This window comes from Mobula birostris, chromosome 12 (assembly GCF_030028105.1).
Source record: "Mobula birostris isolate sMobBir1 chromosome 12, sMobBir1.hap1, whole genome shotgun sequence".
NCBI classification, from domain to species: Eukaryota; Metazoa; Chordata; class Chondrichthyes; order Myliobatiformes; family Myliobatidae; genus Mobula; species Mobula birostris.
Window position 1 is genome coordinate 40,939,143 of NC_092381.1, and position 22,031 is coordinate 40,961,173.

The following is a 22,031-nucleotide window of genomic DNA, read 5'->3' on the forward strand; positions in this document are numbered from 1 at the left end:
TGTCTAGTCACACAATCAGGTTTATATTTTTTTGTTGTTTCATATAGCATTCACACTTCTAATTGAGTGTGGCCCGGGAAGGGCAGATGCAAGTCTGTCCATTTGGGATTAGTTTAGAGTGAACTGTCAAAATGCAATAAGTCAAAGAGTAACACAGCAAGGAAACAGGCCCTTCGGCCCAACTCATCCATGCTGACCAAGTTGCTATTTGAGCTAGTCCCATTTCCCCGCATTTGTCTCACATTCTTTTAAACCTTTCTAACCCTGTGGCTAGACAAAATGTCTTTTAAACATTGTATCTGTACAAGCCTCTACGACTATGTCCCGCTGCCGTTCCAAATACCCACCATCATATGTGGAAGAATTGAACAAGTCCCTTTAAAATCTTTTCTCCTCACCTAAAATTTGTATTATACTCCCATACCCTGGAAAAAAGGCAGACCATTCACTTTATCTGTATTCCTTGTGATTTTATAAACCTCCGTAAAGTCACCCCTCAGCCTCCTACGCTCTCAGGAAGTATCACAGAAAGCCAATATGATGCTCTTAGCTAATTCGGCATGATGCAGAGAAAAATGGAAATCCCACAGAGGTTCTGCTGCAATGGGAGAAAAGGCAAAAAAAAAACAACTTAACGAAAGTAAACAACATGACAGAACTGTTGATGACGCATCCCCCAGTTACTGCCAATTTCTACATTGCCTTACATGAAGTTGAATCTCTGTCCATTCCTTACAAAGAGAGCAGCACCAGACATTTTAGGGAGTTTTGGCAGCTGAGCCTTAGTCAGGATCTAGCTTTCCCATACTAGCTACTGCATGTAAAGGGAGCAGCTCATGGGTCCAGTGAAGACCAGACAAGGGCCTGGACCCTGGAAAAGAGCATTATAAAAAGCCCTGTCACTTCTTTGTTTGTAGGGCAAAAAGGGAACTGAGTCCAAGGTGGAGGACAGGACATCCTCCATTTAAGTCCATGGACAGACTGGCAGTGAAACAATCAGTTTTACGGGACACTTCAGTACTCCAGACATGTAAACAGGATGCTCTCCAACTCATTGAGCAAACTACACCAGGGTTCTAGCTGGCTCAAAGACATTTCCAACAATACTACATCAATTGATGTTCAACCACTTCCTGATTCCAGGAAAAAATGCAGATCAACTCTGCTCAAATGATTAGTCCAACTCACAGCATTTCAACCGTACAATTACAAAATAATTATTGGAAGAAATTCAACACGTACTAAATTACTGAAGTGGAAGCCCACTTTACTTTGACAAAAGAGAGTTTAACACAGTACATTGAAAACAAGAACTGCAATGCCAGAACTGTTAGCTTCCTTACCATTGGCAGCTCATGAAGGCGCCTAAATTCTGGTTGATTGATTCGTTGCCGGTACTTCAGATATCCAAGAAGTGAAACAATTCCAATTATTATGAAGAAAACTGTAATCATTCCTATAACCAGAGGATCCATTTTGTTTTGGCTTAGATTAGAATCTGGCTTCTCTGCAAAATGGAAATTGGAACAGCTTGAAATTAAGCAAATTGTTTTCCTCCACAGCACTAGTTAACACTAATTTATTGGCTTACATGTAACAGCTCTAATCCCTCTCCTTCATCAAGAGTCAGAAATTCCTCGGTTGTTACCATTTCAGAGAACCTATCCTGGTTCCAGCACTTACAAAATGCTTCCAGGAATGAACATGTAATGCCTCGGTAAGAGTAGATGTAGAGAGGATGTTTCCAATCAACACAAACATGAGCAAGTCTAGCACCAGAGGGTATCACCTCAGCATTGAGGTTCGTCTATTTAGAACACAGATGAGGAGGAATTTCTTATAGCCAGAAGGTAGTGAATCTGTGGAATTCATTGGAACAGTCAGCTATGGAGGCCAAGTCATTTAAAATAGTAGATAGGTTCTCAATTAGTCAGGGCGTCAAAGACTACACTGAGATGGCAGGAGAATATGGTTGAGAAGGATAATAAATTGGCCATGATGGAATGGCAAAGCAGACACAATGGGCCAAAGGACCCAATTCGGTTCCTATGTCTTATGGTCTTAACTTAATTAGGTCTCACCAATGGCTTATGCAAGTTCAACATAACATCCCATTTCCTGTACTCAATACATTGATTTATGAAGGTCAATGAGCCAAAAGCTCTCTCTACGACCCTATGCACTTGTGATGCCACATTCAAGAAATTATGGATCTGTATTCCCAGATCCCTCCGTTCTACCAAATTCCTCAGTGCCCTACTGTGTAAGTTCAACGCTGACTTGTCATCCCCTGTGCAACACCTGACACACTTCTGCATTAACTTCCATCTGCCACTTTGCATTCATTTTTCTAGCTGGTCCAGACCCCACTGCAAGCTTTGATAGCATTCCTCTTTGTTCTCAGTCTGGGTGTCAACCGCAAATTTGTTGATCCTGTTATCATCCAAATTGTTGATATACATGACAAACAACAACAGACCCAGCACCAATCCTTGCTGCACACCATTCACTAGTCACAGGCCGTCAGTCAGAGAAGCAACCATCTACTACCACTCTCTGACTTCTCCCACAAAACCAATGCCTAATCTAATTTACTACCTCATCCTGAATGCCAAGTGACAGAACCTTCTTGACCAACCTTCCATGAGGGATCTCGTCAAAGGCCTTGCTAAAGTCTGTGTAGTAAACATCTACTGCCTTGCCTTCATCAACTTTCCTGGTAACTTCCTCGAAAAACTGAGACTGGTTGGACACAACCTATCACACAAAAAGCCATGCTGATGATCCCTAATCAGTCCATCTATCCAAATACTTATATATCCAGTGCCTTAAGAATACCTTCCAATAATTTGCCCAGTACTGATGTTAGGCTCACCAGATTATAATTTCTTGCCTTATTCTTAGAGGTTTTCTTAAACAATGGAACAACAGTTGCAATCCTCCGGCACCTCACCCATGGCAAAGGACATTTTAAATATCTCTGCTCAGGCCCCTGCAACTTCTGCACTAGCCTTCTACAAGGTCAGAGGGAACACCTTTCCAGGGCCTGCGTATTTATCCACCTCAATTTGCCTCAAGACAGCAAACACCACCCCCACCCCCATAATCTGTATCCGGTCCACGACTTCACTGCTGTTTTGTCTCACTTCTATAAACTCTGCGTCCATCTCTCAAGGAAATACAGATGCAAGGAAATCCATTTAAGATCTCTCTCCTATCTCTTTCGGCTCCATGTGTAGATGAACACTCTAGTCTTCAAGAGAACCAAATTTGTCCCTTGCTATCATTTTGCTCTTAATATATCTGTAGTACCCCTTAGGATTCTCCTTCACCTTATCTGCTAGAGCACCCCCCACGCCGTGCCTTCTTTTAGCCCTCCCGAGTTCCTTCACAAGATTTCTTACATTTCTTATACTCAAGTGCCTCATTTGTTCTTACCTGCCTATACCTGCTAAGCACCTCCTCCTCCTTCTAAACCATAGCCTTAACATCCCTCAAAACCAAGGCTCTCTAAACCAGTTATCCTTAGCTTTAATTCTACAGGAACATACATACTGTGTTCTCTCAAAATTTCACTTTTGAAGGCTTCCCACTTACCAAACACACCTCTGGCTGTAAACTACCTGTTCCAATCCACAATTGCCAGATCCTTTCTGATACCATTAAAATTAGCCTTTCTCCAATTTAGAATCTCAACTGAGGAACAGATCTATCCTTCTCCGTAATTACCTTGAAACTAATGGCATTATGATCACTAGGTGCAAAGTTTTCTCCCACACAAATTTCTGTAACCCACTCTGTCTCATTCCCCAAAAGGAAATCTAGTGTTGCACTCACTCTAATTGAGACCTCCATGTGTTGATTAAGGAAACTTTCTTGACAAGTGTCAAACTATCCCAGCCAGCCCTTTTGCAGTATGGGAGTCCCAGTCAACATGATAAATTGACTGGGGCTCCCATACTACCAGTTAAAATTACCTATTATCACAACCTTATGTTTCTTGCAACAATCTGTGATCTCTACAAATTTGCTCCTCTAAATCCCACCTATGATTGATCTATAATATAATCCAATTAATATGGTCATCCTCATACACCTCATATACCGTCTGGGTAGTCTCCAGCCCCTGGGCATGAACATTGAATTCTCCTACTTCTGGTAATTCCCTCCCCCCATCCCAGTTTCACTCTGCCCCCTCCTCTAGCTGCCTATCACCTCCCTCTTGGTTCCACCTCCTTCTACTACCCATTGTGTTTTCCCGTATTCTTTCTTCACCTTTCCTGCCTATCCCCTCCCTGCTTCCCCTCCCCCACCCCTTTATCTTTCCCCTTAATGGTTTTTCACCTGGAACCTACCAGCCTTCTCCTTCCCACCCTCCCCCCACCTTCTTTATAAGGCCCTGCCCCCTCCCTCTTCAGTCCTGATGAAGGGTCTCGGCCCGAAACGTTGACTGTTCGTTTCCATGGATGCTGCCCAACCTGCTGAGTTCCTCCAACGTGTTGTGTGTGTTAATATGGTCATCCCTTTCTTATTCCTCAGTTCCACCCACATAGCTTCAGTAGATGAGCTCTCCAGTCTGACCACTACTATCACATTTTCCCTGACTAGTAACGCCACCGGTCCCCTTTAATCCCTCCTGCTCTATCACATCTAAAATAACAGAACCCTGGAACACTGAGCTGCCAGCCCTGCCCCTCCTGCAACCAAGTCTCAAACAGTTACAATGTCTAATTCCACGTGCTGATCCATGCCCCAATCTCAACCGCTTTTCCCAGAATATTTGTTGCATTGCAATATACACAATTCAGAACATTAGTTCCACCATGCTCAAACTTACAATTCCTGACCTTACATGTAGGTTGAGGTACATCTTTCCCTACAACCACTCTGCTATCTGTTCTGGCACTCTAGATCCACCCCCCAACCCCAGTTTAAACTCACCTGTATGCAGCACTAGCAGACCTTCCCACAAGAGTATTAACCCCTCCTCCATTTCAGGTGCAAACTGTCCATCTGTACAAGTCCCGCCTTCCATGAAAGAGAGCCCAGTGATCCAAAAATCTAAAGCCCTGCATCTGGCACCACCTCCTTAGCCACATGTTAAACTGTATATATTCCCATTTCTGGCTTCGAGAGCACATGGCACAAGCAGCAATTTTGAGATCACAACCCTGGAGGTCCTGTGCTTTAACTTAGCACCTAACTCCCTGAACACACTTTGCAGGATCTTGTCACCCACCCTACCTACGTCATTGGTACCAACCCTTAGACCACGTCCTCTGGCTGCTCATCCTCCCACTTAGGAATACTGTGGACGCTATCCAAGATCTCCCTCACCCGAGCACCCAAAAGCCGACATACCATCTGAGAATCTTACTCTTGTCTACTGAAGCTCTTGTCTATTCCCCCAACCGTTGAATCCCCCCTCACTACAATTCACCTCTTCTCCCTCCTTTCCTTATGAGCTACAGAGCCAGAATCAGTGCCAGGGACTTGACCACTTTCCTCCACTAGGTCATCCCCCTGACATTATTCAAAGTAGTATACCTGTTATTGAGGGGAATAGCCACAGTTATTCTCTGAACTAGCTGCCTATCTCCTTTTTACCTCCTGACGCTCACCATGTTACATGTATCCTGCACCTTGGGTGTAACTACCTCCTCGTCCCCCCTGTTGATCGACCCCTCAGCCTCCCAAATAATCCAGAGTTCATCCTGCTCCAGCTTCAGTTCTGTAACACTGTCTCTAAGCAGCTGCAGCTGGATGCACTTCTTGCGGGTGTGGTCATCAGGGACACTGAAGGTCTTCCTGCCTCCCCTCAGCACACAACAGGAGCATTCACAATCCCGACTGGCACTCTCACTACTAACTGTGCAATAAGAAAGAAAATTAAATGAAAACAAATTTACAGCCTTCACCCCCCTCTCACTGAAACCTCTCGTTTCAGAGCCTTAACTCTTCACTCTAACGGTGGCTGCTTTAACTTCTTTTTATTGGCCCTTGCCAAGTGGCTGCAGATTTTCTTCTATCTCCTTCAGAACTGTGGTGCACAGAATGTCCCAACTGTCCCCACTCACTTCTTTTGAAATCCTTCCCCTGCTTTGCACAATCCAACATCTTCTCCGGAACTGTGACAAGCAGAATGTCAACAAAAGGATAACAAAGGACAAGTTCAAGTGACCAAAATTCCTTTCTTAAATATATACATTATCTGTTTAGTGGATAGGGGGCAGATGAGAGAATATTCTTTTCAATAATCCAGCAGATTGCTTCTCTTAAGTATTTCTGTGGATACTATTATACTACAGTACATGTATTTAATCAAAATGCACACAGAAGCTGTCACAAGGAAGCACAAAAGAGCCCCATAAGTATGTTCTACAATTTTAGTATTTTCTAAACTGCATTAGTAATCAGGAAGCTTAAGAGTTCAAATCCCATCGAAGTAGTAAGCCATTTAGTTCATGTAATCTGTTCTTTGTTTATACTCCATTTCACTGTCTTCAAGAAATGGACTGGCTTCTAAATTACCTACCATTCACCATCTTTTTGGCATTGGCCATACTGTCCTCATCCTGCTGTGTAGAAAATAGCGTGGTTGCTTTGTTGATGACTGTCTGACTTGTGACAACAACTCCTGTGGCTTGGGTGGTGCTGGGACGGCTGGTGGGCGTAGTTTCTGTGGTGGTGGAAATCCCAGCAGGGGTACTGGATGTCACTGTAGTTGGCGTGGTCTTGGATTCCTGCAAAGTTGATAGCACTTGTGGAGCTTCAGATTCTGCCAGAGTGTAATTGGCCAATTCTGAAATGGAAAAAAATACTCATTTATGTAAACTGTTTTAGGATCCCTTAATTCAGAAAGTGTAGCTCCTCTCCTATCCAAGTGGCAGCTTGATAGAAAAAGGTAGCAACAATTGTGTTCAAAGAGACAATAATCTCAAAACAAGTCAGATACACTACAGATCATTGGCTGAGTTTCACATTCAATCACAGTCTCCGTTCATAATTGAAAATGTTTTGCATTATTATAAGAAAACTTTCACCAAGATTAAAATTTGATAAGCATCTTGATGAAGGACTGACCTATTTTCAGTTTCTCCCAGAAACCTAACACCACTTCCACTGATATTTTTACCCCTAAAATTCTTGTGTTTGTCTTTAACTTGAGTCAGTTATGTAATCATACCAATGCAGAGGCAGTTGACAACCAAGCTATTAATCCAAAACCAGTGAGACAAATAGATGTCATGCCAATGAGGGGGGGGTCTTGTACAAACCTCACCTGTAACACTGATCCACTATAAGAAACATCTCTATGAGGTTGGAAGCTACTAGTTTCATAAAACAACCAGGACTAAGAACCAAGTTAACGACCTCCAATGCCATTTAAAAACATTGTTTAAAATTGGTAGATTTAACACAGTGAAAACCAATAATGCTAATGTATTCTAAAAAGAGGAAGCTGAAGAGTTAGTGGATGTGACTTTGAAATGTTTCCTGGATTCTGGAAATGTGCTAACTGACTGAAAAGCCACAAATATTAACACTGTTGTGCAAAAGTGAAAAACAATAGGGTCTTCAAGGCCAATTAGCCTCAAGTTAGTTGTTGGAAAAATGCTGGAATCCAATATTAGGGTACTTATGAAAGAACACCAGTCTAAGCACATTATAAGATTAGCTTCATCTGTCATATGGACATCAAAACATCAAAAAGCACAGTGGAATGCACTGTTTGTGTCAATGATTAACATAGTCCGACATGTGCCGGGGAAGCCAGCCAGTGTCTCCATGCTTCCAGCACCAACGTAACATGCCAACACTTACTAACCCTAACTCGTGTCTTTGGAACGTGGGAGGAAACCGGAGCACCAGGAGGAAACCTTCACAGTCATGGGGAGAACTTACAGAGAGCAGCAGCAATTGAACCCCAACACAATTTTATGAAAGAGAAATTGAGCTTAACAATTAAGAAAAGTGTTTGGTTGGTACTAGCAGTATAAAGGGAAGCTAGTGGAGGCTGTGTGGCATGCAAGATATGGATTCTAGGATTGAAGGCAATGTATTACTTTGGACACAGGATTAACTGAAAGAAAATAAAGGAAAAGATTTAACTAAATGAAATTTAAAAATAGAAGGTGTCAGAGATCTGAAGAACAGAAAAAGCTGGAAATACTCAGTGGGAAGAGAAATAGGAAAAGTTTCAGGTTTAAAACACTGAGAACTAAAAAGGAGACAAAAGAAACTTGTAAAGCTACAATAAAGGGCTGGGGAAGGCAATGTCACCAACAGAGCAAAACTGGGATGACCATGGGAATAACCTGCAAACAAGTTCATCTGGCAAGTCCATGGGTGTCATGACAAGGCACATAATGAACGAGATGGGAGTAGTTGGAGGAGAACCCAGATAAAGGAATGTGGGAGTTGTGAAATGTGGAGCAGGAGGACATACCATGAGGTCAGGCTGGGCACATTCTCCACTCTCATACACAAAAAGGGAAAAAAGCTGTCCTACTATTACAAATGGGTGACCAATACAGAAGGCTGCAACATGAAAAATGAAGTGTTGCTGCTCATTTTGGTGCCACAGACCATCAGGTCAGAGTGAGAGTGAGAAGAGGAATCAAAGTGGCAGGTGACAGGAAGCTCAGGATCACCCTGCAGACTGAACCCAGGAGTTCCACGAAGCAACGACCTCTCCCTTTCCCACCATACAAGGATCCAAAACAGTCCTTCCGGGTGAAGCTTCAATTCTTGTATCTAGTGTCCTGCATTCTGTGTACACACTATTTGATCACTTCTACACAATAAAGCAAACAGATTGGGTGCTTGGGTGTGCATCAGTCATTCATCTGTAATATTAATTACAGTCAGCCTTCTATTCCACTCCCCCAACCCAACTGCCCCCAAGAGTGGAGGATGTGCCCAGCCTGACGTGATGGGCTTGACCTCACACTCTTCGATTCACAACTCCCACTTCTGTCTGGGTTCTTTTGTCCATATTCCCAATATCTAACTGTTCCTATTCATTCAATGCCCAAAAAACCTTGTTATGCTGTGTACATACATCTATTGATGCTTCTGGACACATCTGCAGTGATGTTCCTGGAATCATCGGGTGTTTCGGGTCTTTCAACATCATACAACCTCCTCCAGGTGACCCAGCCAGGGCTGATCAGAACCCAGCTTGTGTCCAGATGGCTAGCTACTTATGACTCCATGGCTCCCCTCTTTTGAGCCACAGCCATCTTGAGGCCCTCTTTGCCGCATCGGTGGTACTGCGGATGGCTCTCCTCTTCCTCTCTCCCTCGATGCCCAAAATGCTGGAGGCTCTAACTAAGGAATGAGCTACGAATCCCCTACAACCAACCTCCACTGGGAGACACCTCACTCTCCATCCAGCCTGCTGACAGTTGCTGACCAGTCCTGCGTACTTGGAGAGCTTCCTTTCAAAGGCCTCCTCCAAGCTATCTTCCCATGGGACTGTCAGCTCCAGCAGCACCACTTGCTTAGAAGACTCAGACACTAGGACAATGTCTGGTCGCAGGGTGATGGCTGTGATATGGTTGGGGAACTTCAGCTGCCCTTCCGAAGTCCACCAACAGCTGCCAGTCCCTTGCAGAGGTCAGAATGCCTGCAGATGTTCTTTTGGCAGGTATTGGCTGCTCCCCAGCTCTGACAAAGGTAACGGTCTGCTTGGAGGGTCGGGACCACTTCGCCCACTCAACTCCTGCGCTGACGGCTTCAGCGATGGTCTTCAGGACCTGATCATGCTTCCAACTGTACCGTCCCTCACCAAGTGCCCTTGCGCAGCCGCTGAGGATGTGCTCCAGGGTTCCTCGCTTGGAGCATAGTGGGCACGCAGATGACTCTGCCTTGCCCCATCTGTGCAGGTTTGATGGGCTTGGAAGCACATCGTACACTGCCTGGATGAGAAATTGGATGCAGTGTGGTTCAGCTTTCCAAAGATCAGCCCAGGTCACTTTCCTCTCAACCGCATTTTTCCATCTTGTCCAAGCTCCCTGTTGCTTCATTCCCACTGCCTCGCAGGCTCTCTTCTCCTCCACTACTGCTCTCAACTCCTCCTGAACTAGACGACATCTTTCCTTCCCTCTGGTGTCCATTTGGGGAGTTGGAAAGGATCCTAGCCTAGCTCGGCCTCGTGTGACCACTCCCACCAGCCTCATAGTATCTCCACCATCAGCCTGAGACAACCCCCTTCCCCCACCCTCCTTGCAGATTTACAAGCTTCTGTCTCCTTCAAAGTGTAGATGAGGGTCTTCGACCTAAAACGTTGACTGTTTCACTTCCCAGAGATCACCCGAGTTGCTAAGTACTGTATCGTGCAAACGTCTTAGGCATCCTGGCTATATTTTACATACATGCACACACCCACCCCCAAGATATTTGCACACTGTTCTTTTTTTTTGATTTTCATGGAATGAAGTGGCTATCTTATATAAACAAAGTGGGCCTGCTCTTTGCAGCTTTAGAAGGATAAGATGTAATCTTAACAAAACAATGAGACTTATCGGCATAAGTGTTCTGACAATATTTCATTTACTGTGGAGGTTCAGAGTGAGAAGGAATCATCTGAGGAACAAGGGTTGATTACTAAAGGTTGAGTGGAGGGGAAATTTACTCTTTAAAAGCTGCAAATCCTTGAAAACTCCTTCCTTAGACAATTGTGAATACTATTACTGATAGTGTTCAAAGTTTGAGCTGAATTTTCTTTTTGATTAAGGGAGCCCCAAATGTTATGGGGAGAATAGGTATAACAAAATAAAAAGGAATGAAGGTCAAATTCTGACCAACCATGAACTTACGGCATGGAAGAACAACCTGAAGGGCCTTACAGCCTGCTCCTGCTCCACAACGACAGGAGTGGCAGATAACTGAAAGCTTCATCACTTAAACTTGACATATTTAAAAGGAATCACACTATTCAATGCGCCAATTCTTTCAGTGCTCCATCTCTTCATAGCTGCTAATTAAATGTTGAACTTAATTTTAGGAAAGCTTTCATGGTGCAAGTAACAGTATTTTCACTTTTACAATTTTAAAATAAAGTTTTAGTTTCTCCAAGAATCCACAGCACTCAAGTGACATTGATGACGACATTAACAATGCACATTTACAAGTGAACAAGCTCTTACCTTTCGATCCCTCGTGCCCTGTAGGTGTTGTAGGAGACTTCTTCTTTGGCTCAATTGTTGTTTCGTACCTGGATTCTTCAACAGTTGCATCCATTTTCCTGGTCGTCCCCATTTGCTGTGGGATGGTTGTCACTTCAACAGAGGATCCAGCTTTCATAGTCTGGCTGTGTCTCTCAGTCACATTAGGACCTACAGTGACATTCACTGTATCTGTATTGAGACTACTGGTGTCTATAGGACCCACAGTCGGTTTGCTAATTCCGATTTGTGTTTCATTTCCTGCCAGAGGGGCTCCATCCGTAACACTAGGAGCCATTTCATTTTTTTGGGTGAGTTCACTCATCTCTGCATTGTGAGTTAAAGCACGAACAGTTGAATTTTCCAATGGAGTAATAAAACCAGTTCCATTTTTCAGGCTTGGTGCAGAAGAATGACCCGTTACATCCAGATCGGTATCATGGCTTATATTACTACTGGTTGGTTGTTCTGTCGGTTTAACTAATCCCTTTGTACTTGATAGCAGATTAAACAAAAGTGTGGTACTGCTGGGTGTCCTTTCCATTGAACCAAATGGCTCTTCAGTAGAATTTACTTGAAAAAGAACATATTAGAAAATAGTCATAGATATTTAGTCATAGGAAGCATAGATAGATCGTTGTTCTGGTCATTAGTATCAAAAGTCTAAGTGTACTCATTTAGCCTGTCCCATTTCTCATACATTATGAAGATAAGCTCATCAACCCGTCAGATATTTCTTTTGGTACATCATTCCAACCTCAAACCAAAGCCAAGGTATTGTCTTGAAATTCTGAAGATATCATTTTTACTCTACATAACTATCAGAGATTACAGAACAACCTTGAAAGAGCAAAGATAAGGTGAATAGCAGGGCAAGCAAACATTGATGTTACCAGAAACAAAAATGGTGTTATAGAGAGTGGTGGTGAGAGGTGATTCTACCTCAAGCACAATGTACTTGTACACTTAGCTATAGACTCCCCATATTCACTCAGACATCCTCCTCCAAAATAGCAATCTACCTACACAATTACAACAGAGTTACAACAGCACAGAAAATGGCTGTTCAAATATTGATGGGGGTTGATACCCACCTCTGGTATTGTAAACCCACAATCCCATTCCTCTGCTCTATCTCCAAACTGTGGCATATTTCTCTCCCAGTGCCTAACTCATGCCCTTCTGAAGGAACTGATTAAATCTGTTTCAAATCCCATACAACAAAATCCTAACTGCTCTGAGCAAATGAACTCTCCTTACATTTTCAATGAATATTAAACAAATCAAAATTAACAAGCAGCAAATCTAATGTTGATTCTAGTTTCAACATGGCTCAAAGTGGATATAAATTACAAGGTAAAATAACCCGTAGTCCAGCATAATATTTTAAAGCAGAGGTAATCAAAATACATAAATATCTAGATGCACAGCTACAGTACTATAAAACTGTGTATTGGCTCCTAATAGTTATTGACAGAGGAATTCATGAATTCAATGTTCTTTTGATTGACTGTAACTGAACAAAATCAGTGCAAACACCTGTGCAGATAATGGACCATCTTCATGGAATGCTTCTGAAGATTGCATCCTCCAAATTTTCATTTTCATTGTAACATTCAAGATGATTGTCGATATTTTCAAATTCTTCATAGTTCCTAACTTGTTGAAATAGTGAAGTAGTTTCATTTTCACTCCCAGCCATGTCTTGCATCTTCCACCCTGAATGCTTGAAATTGCAGTGAGCAAAACAGGTGCAAATGGTCTTACACTTATTTCACACCAACTATCAGTCTCCTCCCTCAACTAAGTGGCATAGTACCCCAAATAAACGAAAAATCCTAGCTATTTTCTCAAATAGTTTTTGTTCTTCAAGGGCTGTCCCAAATAAGTTGCTGCCCTGATTAACCAATGGCCCAATTAACCAGAATCCACTGAACATTTTTATTCAGGTAATCACAAGGCTGACTCTGCTAAGGGAGGATTTATCAGCCATCCCTAACTTCCCGCAAGGTGAGTGAAGCCTCCGTCAGTCAGAGTTGACCATGGATATTGCATCCTAGCTGTCCAGATACACAAGCCTGGGCAGTACGATATGGAGAGCAAGCTCCCCCTCTCCACACATCTGATGAACCCAAAGGAACAGCAGAGCCTTATACAGTTTAGTACTAGCAACATTGCTAGAGTTGCCTTAGGGACTCCAGCTTCAGATTTCCCCCTGCACCCCCCACCCCGGGGTTTACTCCCAAAGCCTACCTCTTGAGTGGCTATAACAGCAAGGCAGCGGAGGTTGAGATCAGAGTTTTCCTTCTCCTGGAAGAGCTGCCAAACGTGCTAACAGGCCCCATCTGTCCAAAGCGACTGGCTTTAAGGTGCCAGTCACCCACCTTTGCCCCTACTCCTGTCGGCAGAAACATTTCTGCTGGGTTTAGTAGCTAAACCACACATGAAGGCCAAGAGCTAGACTTGGTTGTCAGAGGATATTTGAGACACACACCATTGGGAGCATTTAATAGGTAGTCACCAAATGCAGAAACTGCTTTTATGAAACAAATGACAGATGCCTTAGCTTAAAGAAAAAATGAAGCGCTCAGTCTTTTCCTGTAAAGAAACTGAACTAAGACTTGAGAATTTTGCCCATAGTTTGGAAGTGAAACTGGATTTTGTCTGGTTTAATAACTTTAAAAAATACACACAAACACTCCATTTCTAGCACCGTTTAGTATAGTTTCTTCAAATAGCTTTGAAAACAAATACCAATTTCATAAGATGCATAGAGGTAATTATGTTTCCTTTAATAGGAAGTATGCAGCATAAGTGGTGGCGGGGAGGGAATAAGATAATCAGCTGTTAAAATTCTATCATAAACATGAGAAAATCTGCAGATGCCGGAAAATCCAAAGCAACACACACACACACACGCACGCACGCGCACTAGAAGAACTCAGCAGGCCTGGCAGCATCTACGGAAAAGAGTGAACCGTTGACGTTTTGGGCCAAGGAGGTCAAATATACTCTTTTCCACAGATGCTGCCAGGCCTGCTGAGTTCCTCCAGCACTTTGTGTGTGTTGCTTTGCTAAATTTTTTATGTCTGCATTCTATAACTGCCATAAATCTCAGGTCTAAGAACTGAGAGGTAAAAAATAGAAGTTAAGCACAGCTAGGGATTCATTCTCATCACAGCGCAACATCAGAGGGCTAGTCCATGTTGTCTTTTATCTGCCATATTCAAGTAAAATGTTTACAAATCAAAGAATTTGAGGGAAATGGACAGAAATGGAATATTAGTGCAAAAACGTTGGAGCATATAGGGCAAGGCAAGATGTAGGAGGCTGAAGACGAGGAGAGAATAAAAGGGTAGAATGGGTTGTTTACAAGAATTCTTTTGAGAGTTCACAAGAAGGAATGAGGCAGGTGGTATGCGGCAGGACAGTGTGTAGGGATGGATACAGGTAGGGAAGTGCAGGAGATGTGGGCTGCAACTGTTAGCGAAACTTAAACCTTAATTACTCCCCAATTGTATCTCAAAAACAGACCCTATTACCATCTAAATGAACAGAAAATGATAAATGTTATATCTGTTTTGTTAATTATTGCAACACAAACAGGTGGTGGTTTAGGGAACAGATAACTCCTCCCTTCAAGCTATTGGTACAGCTAAACTATTCTTGCTTCAAATTTACTGACAATACAGCAAAACAACAAAATTACATACTTCATATCGCATTGAAATGCCTAACACATAGTAATGCATTCATCTTAGGTAGGAACAGTTGGCAAGTTTCTGAAGTAAAGCTAGAACAATACTTGAAATATTCTGGTCAGGCTGCATCTTTATGAACCTCTGACCTGAAACATTAGCTTGTTTCCATTTCCACAGGTGCAGCCTAACCGCTGAGTATTTCCAGCACCTTAAATTTTAATAATTTTCACAGATAAGCTTCTTTCATCACTGTGAAATTTATACGGATTGACAATTATCAAACTACTTGCATTACTGTCTGATGCTTTTCTATTTAAAAATAAGTTGTAAGAAGTAAACTTGAAGTCACAGGCCTCCTAAAAACTTGATAGCTTGTTGTTTTTGAAATGCTTCCATGAAATCTGCTACAGGCATCTCAGAAAGAAAACAAATATTTTGATCATTTGGCATCTGAAAATGTACAATCATAATTAAATGGGGCTATAGCCACAGCAAAATAAAAGTTATCTTGACATTTCCCATCTCCTCCCCATTCCTGAAGAGATACAGCCTTTGGGAAAGCAGGAGATATCAAAATGCCAGGCAACATTTTAATAATAAAAAGCTGCACATGTTGCCAAAGCTAATCTTGAGCTAACTGGAGATGAATGACATTTACTCCACCAATTCGATTTTGGTAACAATAACCTTAAAGTGACCACGATGATTTTCTGCACACGTTCTGCATCCAACTATGCTCAACATACTGCATTTCCTGCAGTACAGACTGCCTTTTTTGGAAAAGTTACTGCAGCTTCCTGTAGATTCTGCGTCCTTTGATCCCCAATCTGTGTTCTCTTTCATTTAACCCTTGTCTATACTGGTGTGGGCACGTGGCCAAGTGGTTAAGGCATTGGACTAGTGACCTGAAGGTCGTGAGTTTGAGCCCCAGCCGAGGCAACGTGTTGTGTCCTTGAGCAAGGCACTTAATCACACATTACTCTGCAATGACACTGGCAGCCAAGCTGTATGGGTCCTAATGCCCTTCCCTTGGACAACATTGGTGTCGTGGAGAGGGGAGACTTGCAGCATGGGCAACTGCTGGTCTTCCATACAACCTTGCCCAGGGCCTGGAGAGTGAAGACTTTCCAGGCGCAGATCCATGGTCTCGCAAGCCTAACGGATGCCTTTATACAATAGACTATTTACTGCTTAAGCTCCTCTAGTAAACAGCCTGACACTATACCCAGTGGTTTAATAATTAACAGGAAAAAAAAAAGAGACTGCAGATGCTCAAATCTGGAACAAAAAAATAACCCGCTGGAAGAGCTTAGTAAGTGGTGCAGCATCTGTGGGAGGGAAGGATTTGCCACTGGTATTTAGACAGATCTCTAAATAACTCTCACGACCAGACTATTTAACAGTTTCTTCCCTCAAGCCATCAGACTCCTCAATATCCAGAGCCTGGACTGACACCAGCCTACTGCCCTCTAATGTGCCTATCATCATGTTTATTATTTATTGTAATGCCTGCACTGTTTTGTGCACTTTACACAGTCCTGGGTAGGTCTGTAGTCTAGCGTAGTTTTTGTGTTGTTTTACGTAGTTCAGTGTAGTTTTTGAATTGTTTCATGCAGCACCATGGTCCTGAAAAACGTTGTCTTGTTTTTAACTGTGTTCTGTACCAGCAGTTATGGTCAAAATGACAATAAAAAGTGACTTGACTTGAACTAATTACTCTATTGTGCTGTTGAAGATTAAAAGTTGATGAGAAAAGTGCTCTGGGTAGGAGCATAAAACACATGCCACTCCACTGGACAAAATAGGTACAATGGGTACATTTCTGAGTGCCAATTGTCGATGTTTACTAAACTGCTGACCATGCAGAACAATGTGAAAATTGAAAATTCAAGCAGGGACAGATCGATTCTCAACTGACAGAGTCTACTAACAAAGGTAGAAATGAAGCCAACAATACCCATCCTCCTCCCTCCTCAAGCAAAACTGAACTTCAGACATGAATTAAATACAATTTAGCAGTTTCAAGGCTGTAAAATATTTTTGCAACACAAAGTTCTAGTTCTTTGCTGCAAATTCTGAGATCATTTACAAGCCTTAAAATTAGGAAGTCATAAACTGTTCGTTATTATTTGGGCTGCAGTTTATCCGGCTTTTAACCTCCAAGTTAAAACGAGCTTCTAACATTTCAGGAAGCAATATGGCGCAGATTTTTTTTCCACTGTCTTACTGTCCTTTTCACCCAGCAAGCACGTGTAGGCCAATATGCAATTATGAATAACCAATAGCTGATAATGCGGCAAAAGAGAACAATTCAATAGTGGTTTAAAAATTCTCCAAGCACTGCCCATCTGGTTTAAATCTATTCAGCTAAATTACTGGATCATAACTCACTACCAGCTACGTCCTTTATTTAATAATACCAGTGTTGAACTCAGCACGGCATAAGAAATTTTAATTTAACATAAAACTAATTGAAAGAAAACACAGAGCCAGGAGACACCTTAACAGGGAGACTTCCAATTTGCACTAGGGAGAAAATGCCAAGAGGAAAGTCTTCTTTTGTAAATTTTCCAACATTTCCTTTTCCAAGGGTAAAGGGGCAATCCGCCAGCAGTTCCATGATTAGGTGCACTTTTGAATTTGATGTTGTCCTCCAAGAAACAAGAGCCCAACTCTGCATTCCTGCTGCTGCTGTTAGCACAACACCCTTCTGTGCATTGAAAATGGACAATAGTGGTTGGTGATCTATAACGAGGGTAAACTCTCTCCCATACAAGTACTGGTGAAAAGCTTGACACCCCAAACCAGACTCAGGGCCTCTCTGTCAATCTGAGCATAATTTTTCTCTGCAGCCATAAGGGAATGTGATGCAAAGACTTTGGGGCATTCACTTTCATCACTCAAAACATTAGACATAACTGCACCTATACCACAAGATGAGGCATCACAGGCAGGCTTCACTGGATGATGTGGATCATAATGTGCGAGTACAGTGTCTGAATCACCATTTTCTTTTGTCTTTTGGGAAGCCACCTCACATTGCTTTGTCCAATGCTTGTGGAACACACTTGCCCGTTATAATAACAGACAAATCCAAAAAAGAACTGCAACTATGATACATTCTTTGGCCTTGCAGAATCCACCATTGCTTAAGTTTTTTCAGCACACTGGTGTAAATCTTGTGCATCAATGGTGTGACCACAGTAAGCGATGCTTGACTTAAAGAATTCACATTTGCCATGTCATGCTCTGAGCCCATAATCTTCTAATCTTTTTAACACTGTCTTGAGACTTGGGAGATGTTTCTTGTCATCCTCACTGATAAAAATGCTGTTATCCAGGTAACACTGAGCGCCTGGGCATTCTTGTAGCACCTGGTCCATAGCCTTCTGTCACAGTGCAGATGCCGCACCTAAAGTATAGTGATAATACCCTTTGTGATCATTTATGGTGAGAAACACTTTGGACTCTTCTTCCATTTCTATCTGCAGGTAGGCCTCAACTAAATCCACTATGCTGAAGTGTTTTCCCCCTAGAAAGGTTTGCAAAGATATCTTCTATCCTGGGCAGAGTGTATTGATCTACCTTCAGTACTGGGTTGATGGTGACCTTAAAAATTACCACAGGTCCTGACAGGCCCATTCATCTTAAATACTGGGACCACTGGCATAGTCCATGGGTTCCACTCAACTTTGGAAAGAATTCCTTCAGCTTCCATGCAATCTAACTCACTAGCTACTTTAACACAGATAGTACAAGAAACTGGATGTGCTTCGTAGAACTTTGGTAAAGCATTTGCATTTAACACCATCTTACTCTTGATATGTTTGAGTTTTCCAATGCCATCCTTGATCACTTCTATGGCATCCTCCAGTACCTTTCTGAGTAAGCTTTTAGTTCATTCTATTACAGAGGATGTGGCAAGAAAATGGTAGATAGATCTCCAATCAAGTTGAAGTTTCAGCCAATCACATCCCCACAATGCTGGCCCTCTTGTTTTTACTACATACAAGCCCAATGTGACTTGTTGACTGTTGTACTTCACTTATGAATGTCATTCCCACAGCAATCATCTTTTCTCCAGTACAAGTTCTTAGCAGGATATCTATTGGCTCCAATTCAGTATTTTAAAATGCCATTCAAACTCACTTTGTGGACTGACTGCATCAACCAATCCAGCATCCAATTCCATTTTAATTAATTTGCAATTCACTTCTAGTGCAAGTCATATTGCTTGTCCCTTGTTAGTTTTCATATTGTAAATCTCGTGCTATCCAGTCCTGTGTCACTCTCATCATTATCAGATTTTTCATCAACAGCATGTAGATCAGTGCTCTTTTTGAAACTGCAGCTCAACTTTTTAAGCTTTTTTTTTTCCTTCCCTGTGCAGTCCATTTAGGTTTGTCTACTCAATGAGCTTTTTGTATGCGGTCTACTTTGTTGCATTTTCTGCAAGCTTCACCTTTAAACCTGCATTGGCCTGGCGTATGCAAGTCCTTGTCACAATGGTAACACAATTTGTTGAGCCAGGAGGACCTGCGTCTACATGCTGCAATTTTGTTCAAGCTCACATTCATTCCTGAATGCAACTCAATTGTGTCTGTGTTTCTATTGATACTGTGATTTCAACTGCTCTTTTAAACATATGTAGTGTTTCAGTTAGGAACCATTTTTGAATAGTTTCTTGTAAGATTCTGCAAACTAAACAATCTCTCAGTGTATTATTAAGCCCATCACTGAACTGACAATGCTCAGACAATCTCTTTAATTCAGCCATGCATGTTAAAATGGACTCCTTCCTTTTGATTCTGCAATCAACAATGGTTTTGGTTCTAAACGTCCCTGCACTGTTTTCACAATAGCAGCACAATTCATTCCAGCTGGTTTGGTTGGAGCAGACTCTATGCTTTTCCAACTATTACACTCAGCAAAACCTGCACTTGCTTTTCACTGGATATTTCATTTGCTTCAAAATGTTGCTCAATTTACTCAGCATACATCAACCAGCTATCTCTTGTCCAATCATAGTCATACTTTATTGATCCCGGGGGAAATTGGTTTTCGTTACAGTTGCACCATAAATAATTAAATAGTAATAAAACCATAAATAAATAAATAGTAATATGTAAATTATGCCAGGAAATAAGTCCAGGACCAGCCTATTGGCTCAGGGTGTCTGACCCTCCAAGGGAGGAGTTGTAAAGTTTGATGGCCACAGGCAGGAATGACTTCCTGTGACACTCTGTGTTGCATCTCAGTGGAATGAGTCTCTGGCTGAATGTACTCCTGTGCCCAACCAGTACATTATATAGTGGATGGGAGACATTGTCCAAGATGGCATGCAACTTCGACAGCATCCTCTTTTCAGACACCACCATCAGAGAGTCCAGTTCCATCCCCACAACATCACTGGCCTTACCAATGAGTTTGTTGATTCTGTTGGTGTCTGCTACCCTCAGCCCACTGCCCCAGCACACAACAGCAAACATGTTAACACTGGCCACCACAGACTCGTAGAACTTCCTCAGCATCGTCCAACAGATGTTAAGGGACCTCAGTCTCCTCAGGAAATAGAGACAGCTCTGACCCTTCTTGTAGACAGCCTCAGTGTTCTTTGACCAGTCTAGTTTATTGTCATTCGTATTCCCAGGTATTTGTAATCCTCCACCATGTCCACACAGACCCCCTGGATGGAAACAGGGGTCACCGGTGCCTTAGCTCTCCTCAGGTCAACCACCAGCTCCTTAGTCTTTTTCACATTAAGCTGCAGATAATTCTGCTCACACCATGTGACAAAGTTTCCTACCGTAGCCCGGTACTCAGCCTCATCTCCCTTGCTGATGCATCTAACTATGGCAGAGTCATCAGAAAACTTCTGAAGATGTCAAGACTCTGTGCAGTAGTTGAAGTCCGAGGTGTAAATGGTGAAGAGAAAGGGAGACAAGACAGTCCCCTGTGGGGCCCCAGTGCTGCTGATCACTCTGTCGGACACACAGTGACACAATCAAAAGTATCTTCATCTTTCTGATGTCCCCAGCCATTTCTGGTCTTTTTTTTATACGTTTATGATTATTACCACCCAGTATCACTGTTCATGAACCTGTGAATTGGTCCATTTTCTGCCCCTTTTTAAAAAAAAACTCAACCATCTTATCTTGCAAAGAAAGCAGTTGGAATGTCTCGCTGCGCTTCAACAGGTAGATACTTGTCTTGGGTTAGTTTTTAAAATACCTCGTCACAATTGTTATGTTTTGTAACTCCAAAGCATATAACTAATTGAAAGAAAACACAGAGATGAGTATGCTTAGTTTCGTTTTTACTTTAAAGTGACATGCGCACTTATGACTTCATGACATAATAATGTATGCCATTCATGTACTTTTATGTATAACCTTAATGAATTATGTAAACAAAGAATGGTTAATCAGATATTTATAATTTAACTCAAATATTAAATACACAAAACTGTTACTGTATGGAATATATACAAGTCACTTGTCAGCACATGAGTGCAGGTACAACCGTGGTGGAGTTGCTGTTAAAAGCAGACCCATTGCAATAAGAAACTAACCATTAAGAGCTTAATAACACACACTTTGACTTGTTCAGAGGGGCAAGAGTGGTATTGTTGATACCTCAGTCCAAGTACAAATGACCAAAAAAAAAACCATTCTCAGCCTCCTGATTTCAAAAGTTATTTTGTTCTCTTAAGAGGTCCTTTTGTTTTAACAACCACATTACACTTGTGCACAAAACTCAGGTTCTTTTCAGTGTCTTGTTCAGATAGCACCGTTCTTCTCCCTGCTCTGATAGCAGGTTTTCGCTGTCTATTCACCCACGGGTGGCTTGACTGACCCACAATTCACAAAATCATAGAACTGCTACAGCACACAAGCTTATTAAGTTATGCAAACTTCCAGTAGCAGAGTCTCTGCAGTCCCATTCTCATGTTCTTTCTCTGAAATTCTCAAGTGCCTACAAGATTGGTTTGAGATGCAGAATTTTTAATTCTCATGTTTCCAGTAAGTCATCCTTCTTTGACCACTTACCTGTCTATTCCTGTTCTTGGAAAGGCTTCCCTGCCCTAATCATGGGTATTGAGATAAATCACAAAAGCATCTTAGCACAAGAATGTCAACTTGGCTAGAGAACTTCCTAA

The 22,031-nt window shown here is 42.1% G+C and overlaps 1 protein-coding gene across 1 annotated transcript in view; it reads right to left on the bottom strand.

Moving 5' to 3' along the window:
* LOC140205863 (uncharacterized) overlaps positions 1–22,031 on the bottom strand; it is a 66,287-nt gene that overhangs the window by 8,930 nt on the left and 35,326 nt on the right. The window contains exons 2-4 of the mRNA XM_072273661.1: positions 11,154–11,744; positions 6,536–6,802; positions 1,344–1,507 (exon numbers count right to left, since the gene is read on the bottom strand). Of these exons, the coding sequence (XP_072129762.1) occupies positions 1,344–1,507; positions 6,536–6,802; positions 11,154–11,744 (1,022 nt within the window). The remainder of the gene's footprint in view (positions 1–1,343; positions 1,508–6,535; positions 6,803–11,153; positions 11,745–22,031) is intronic.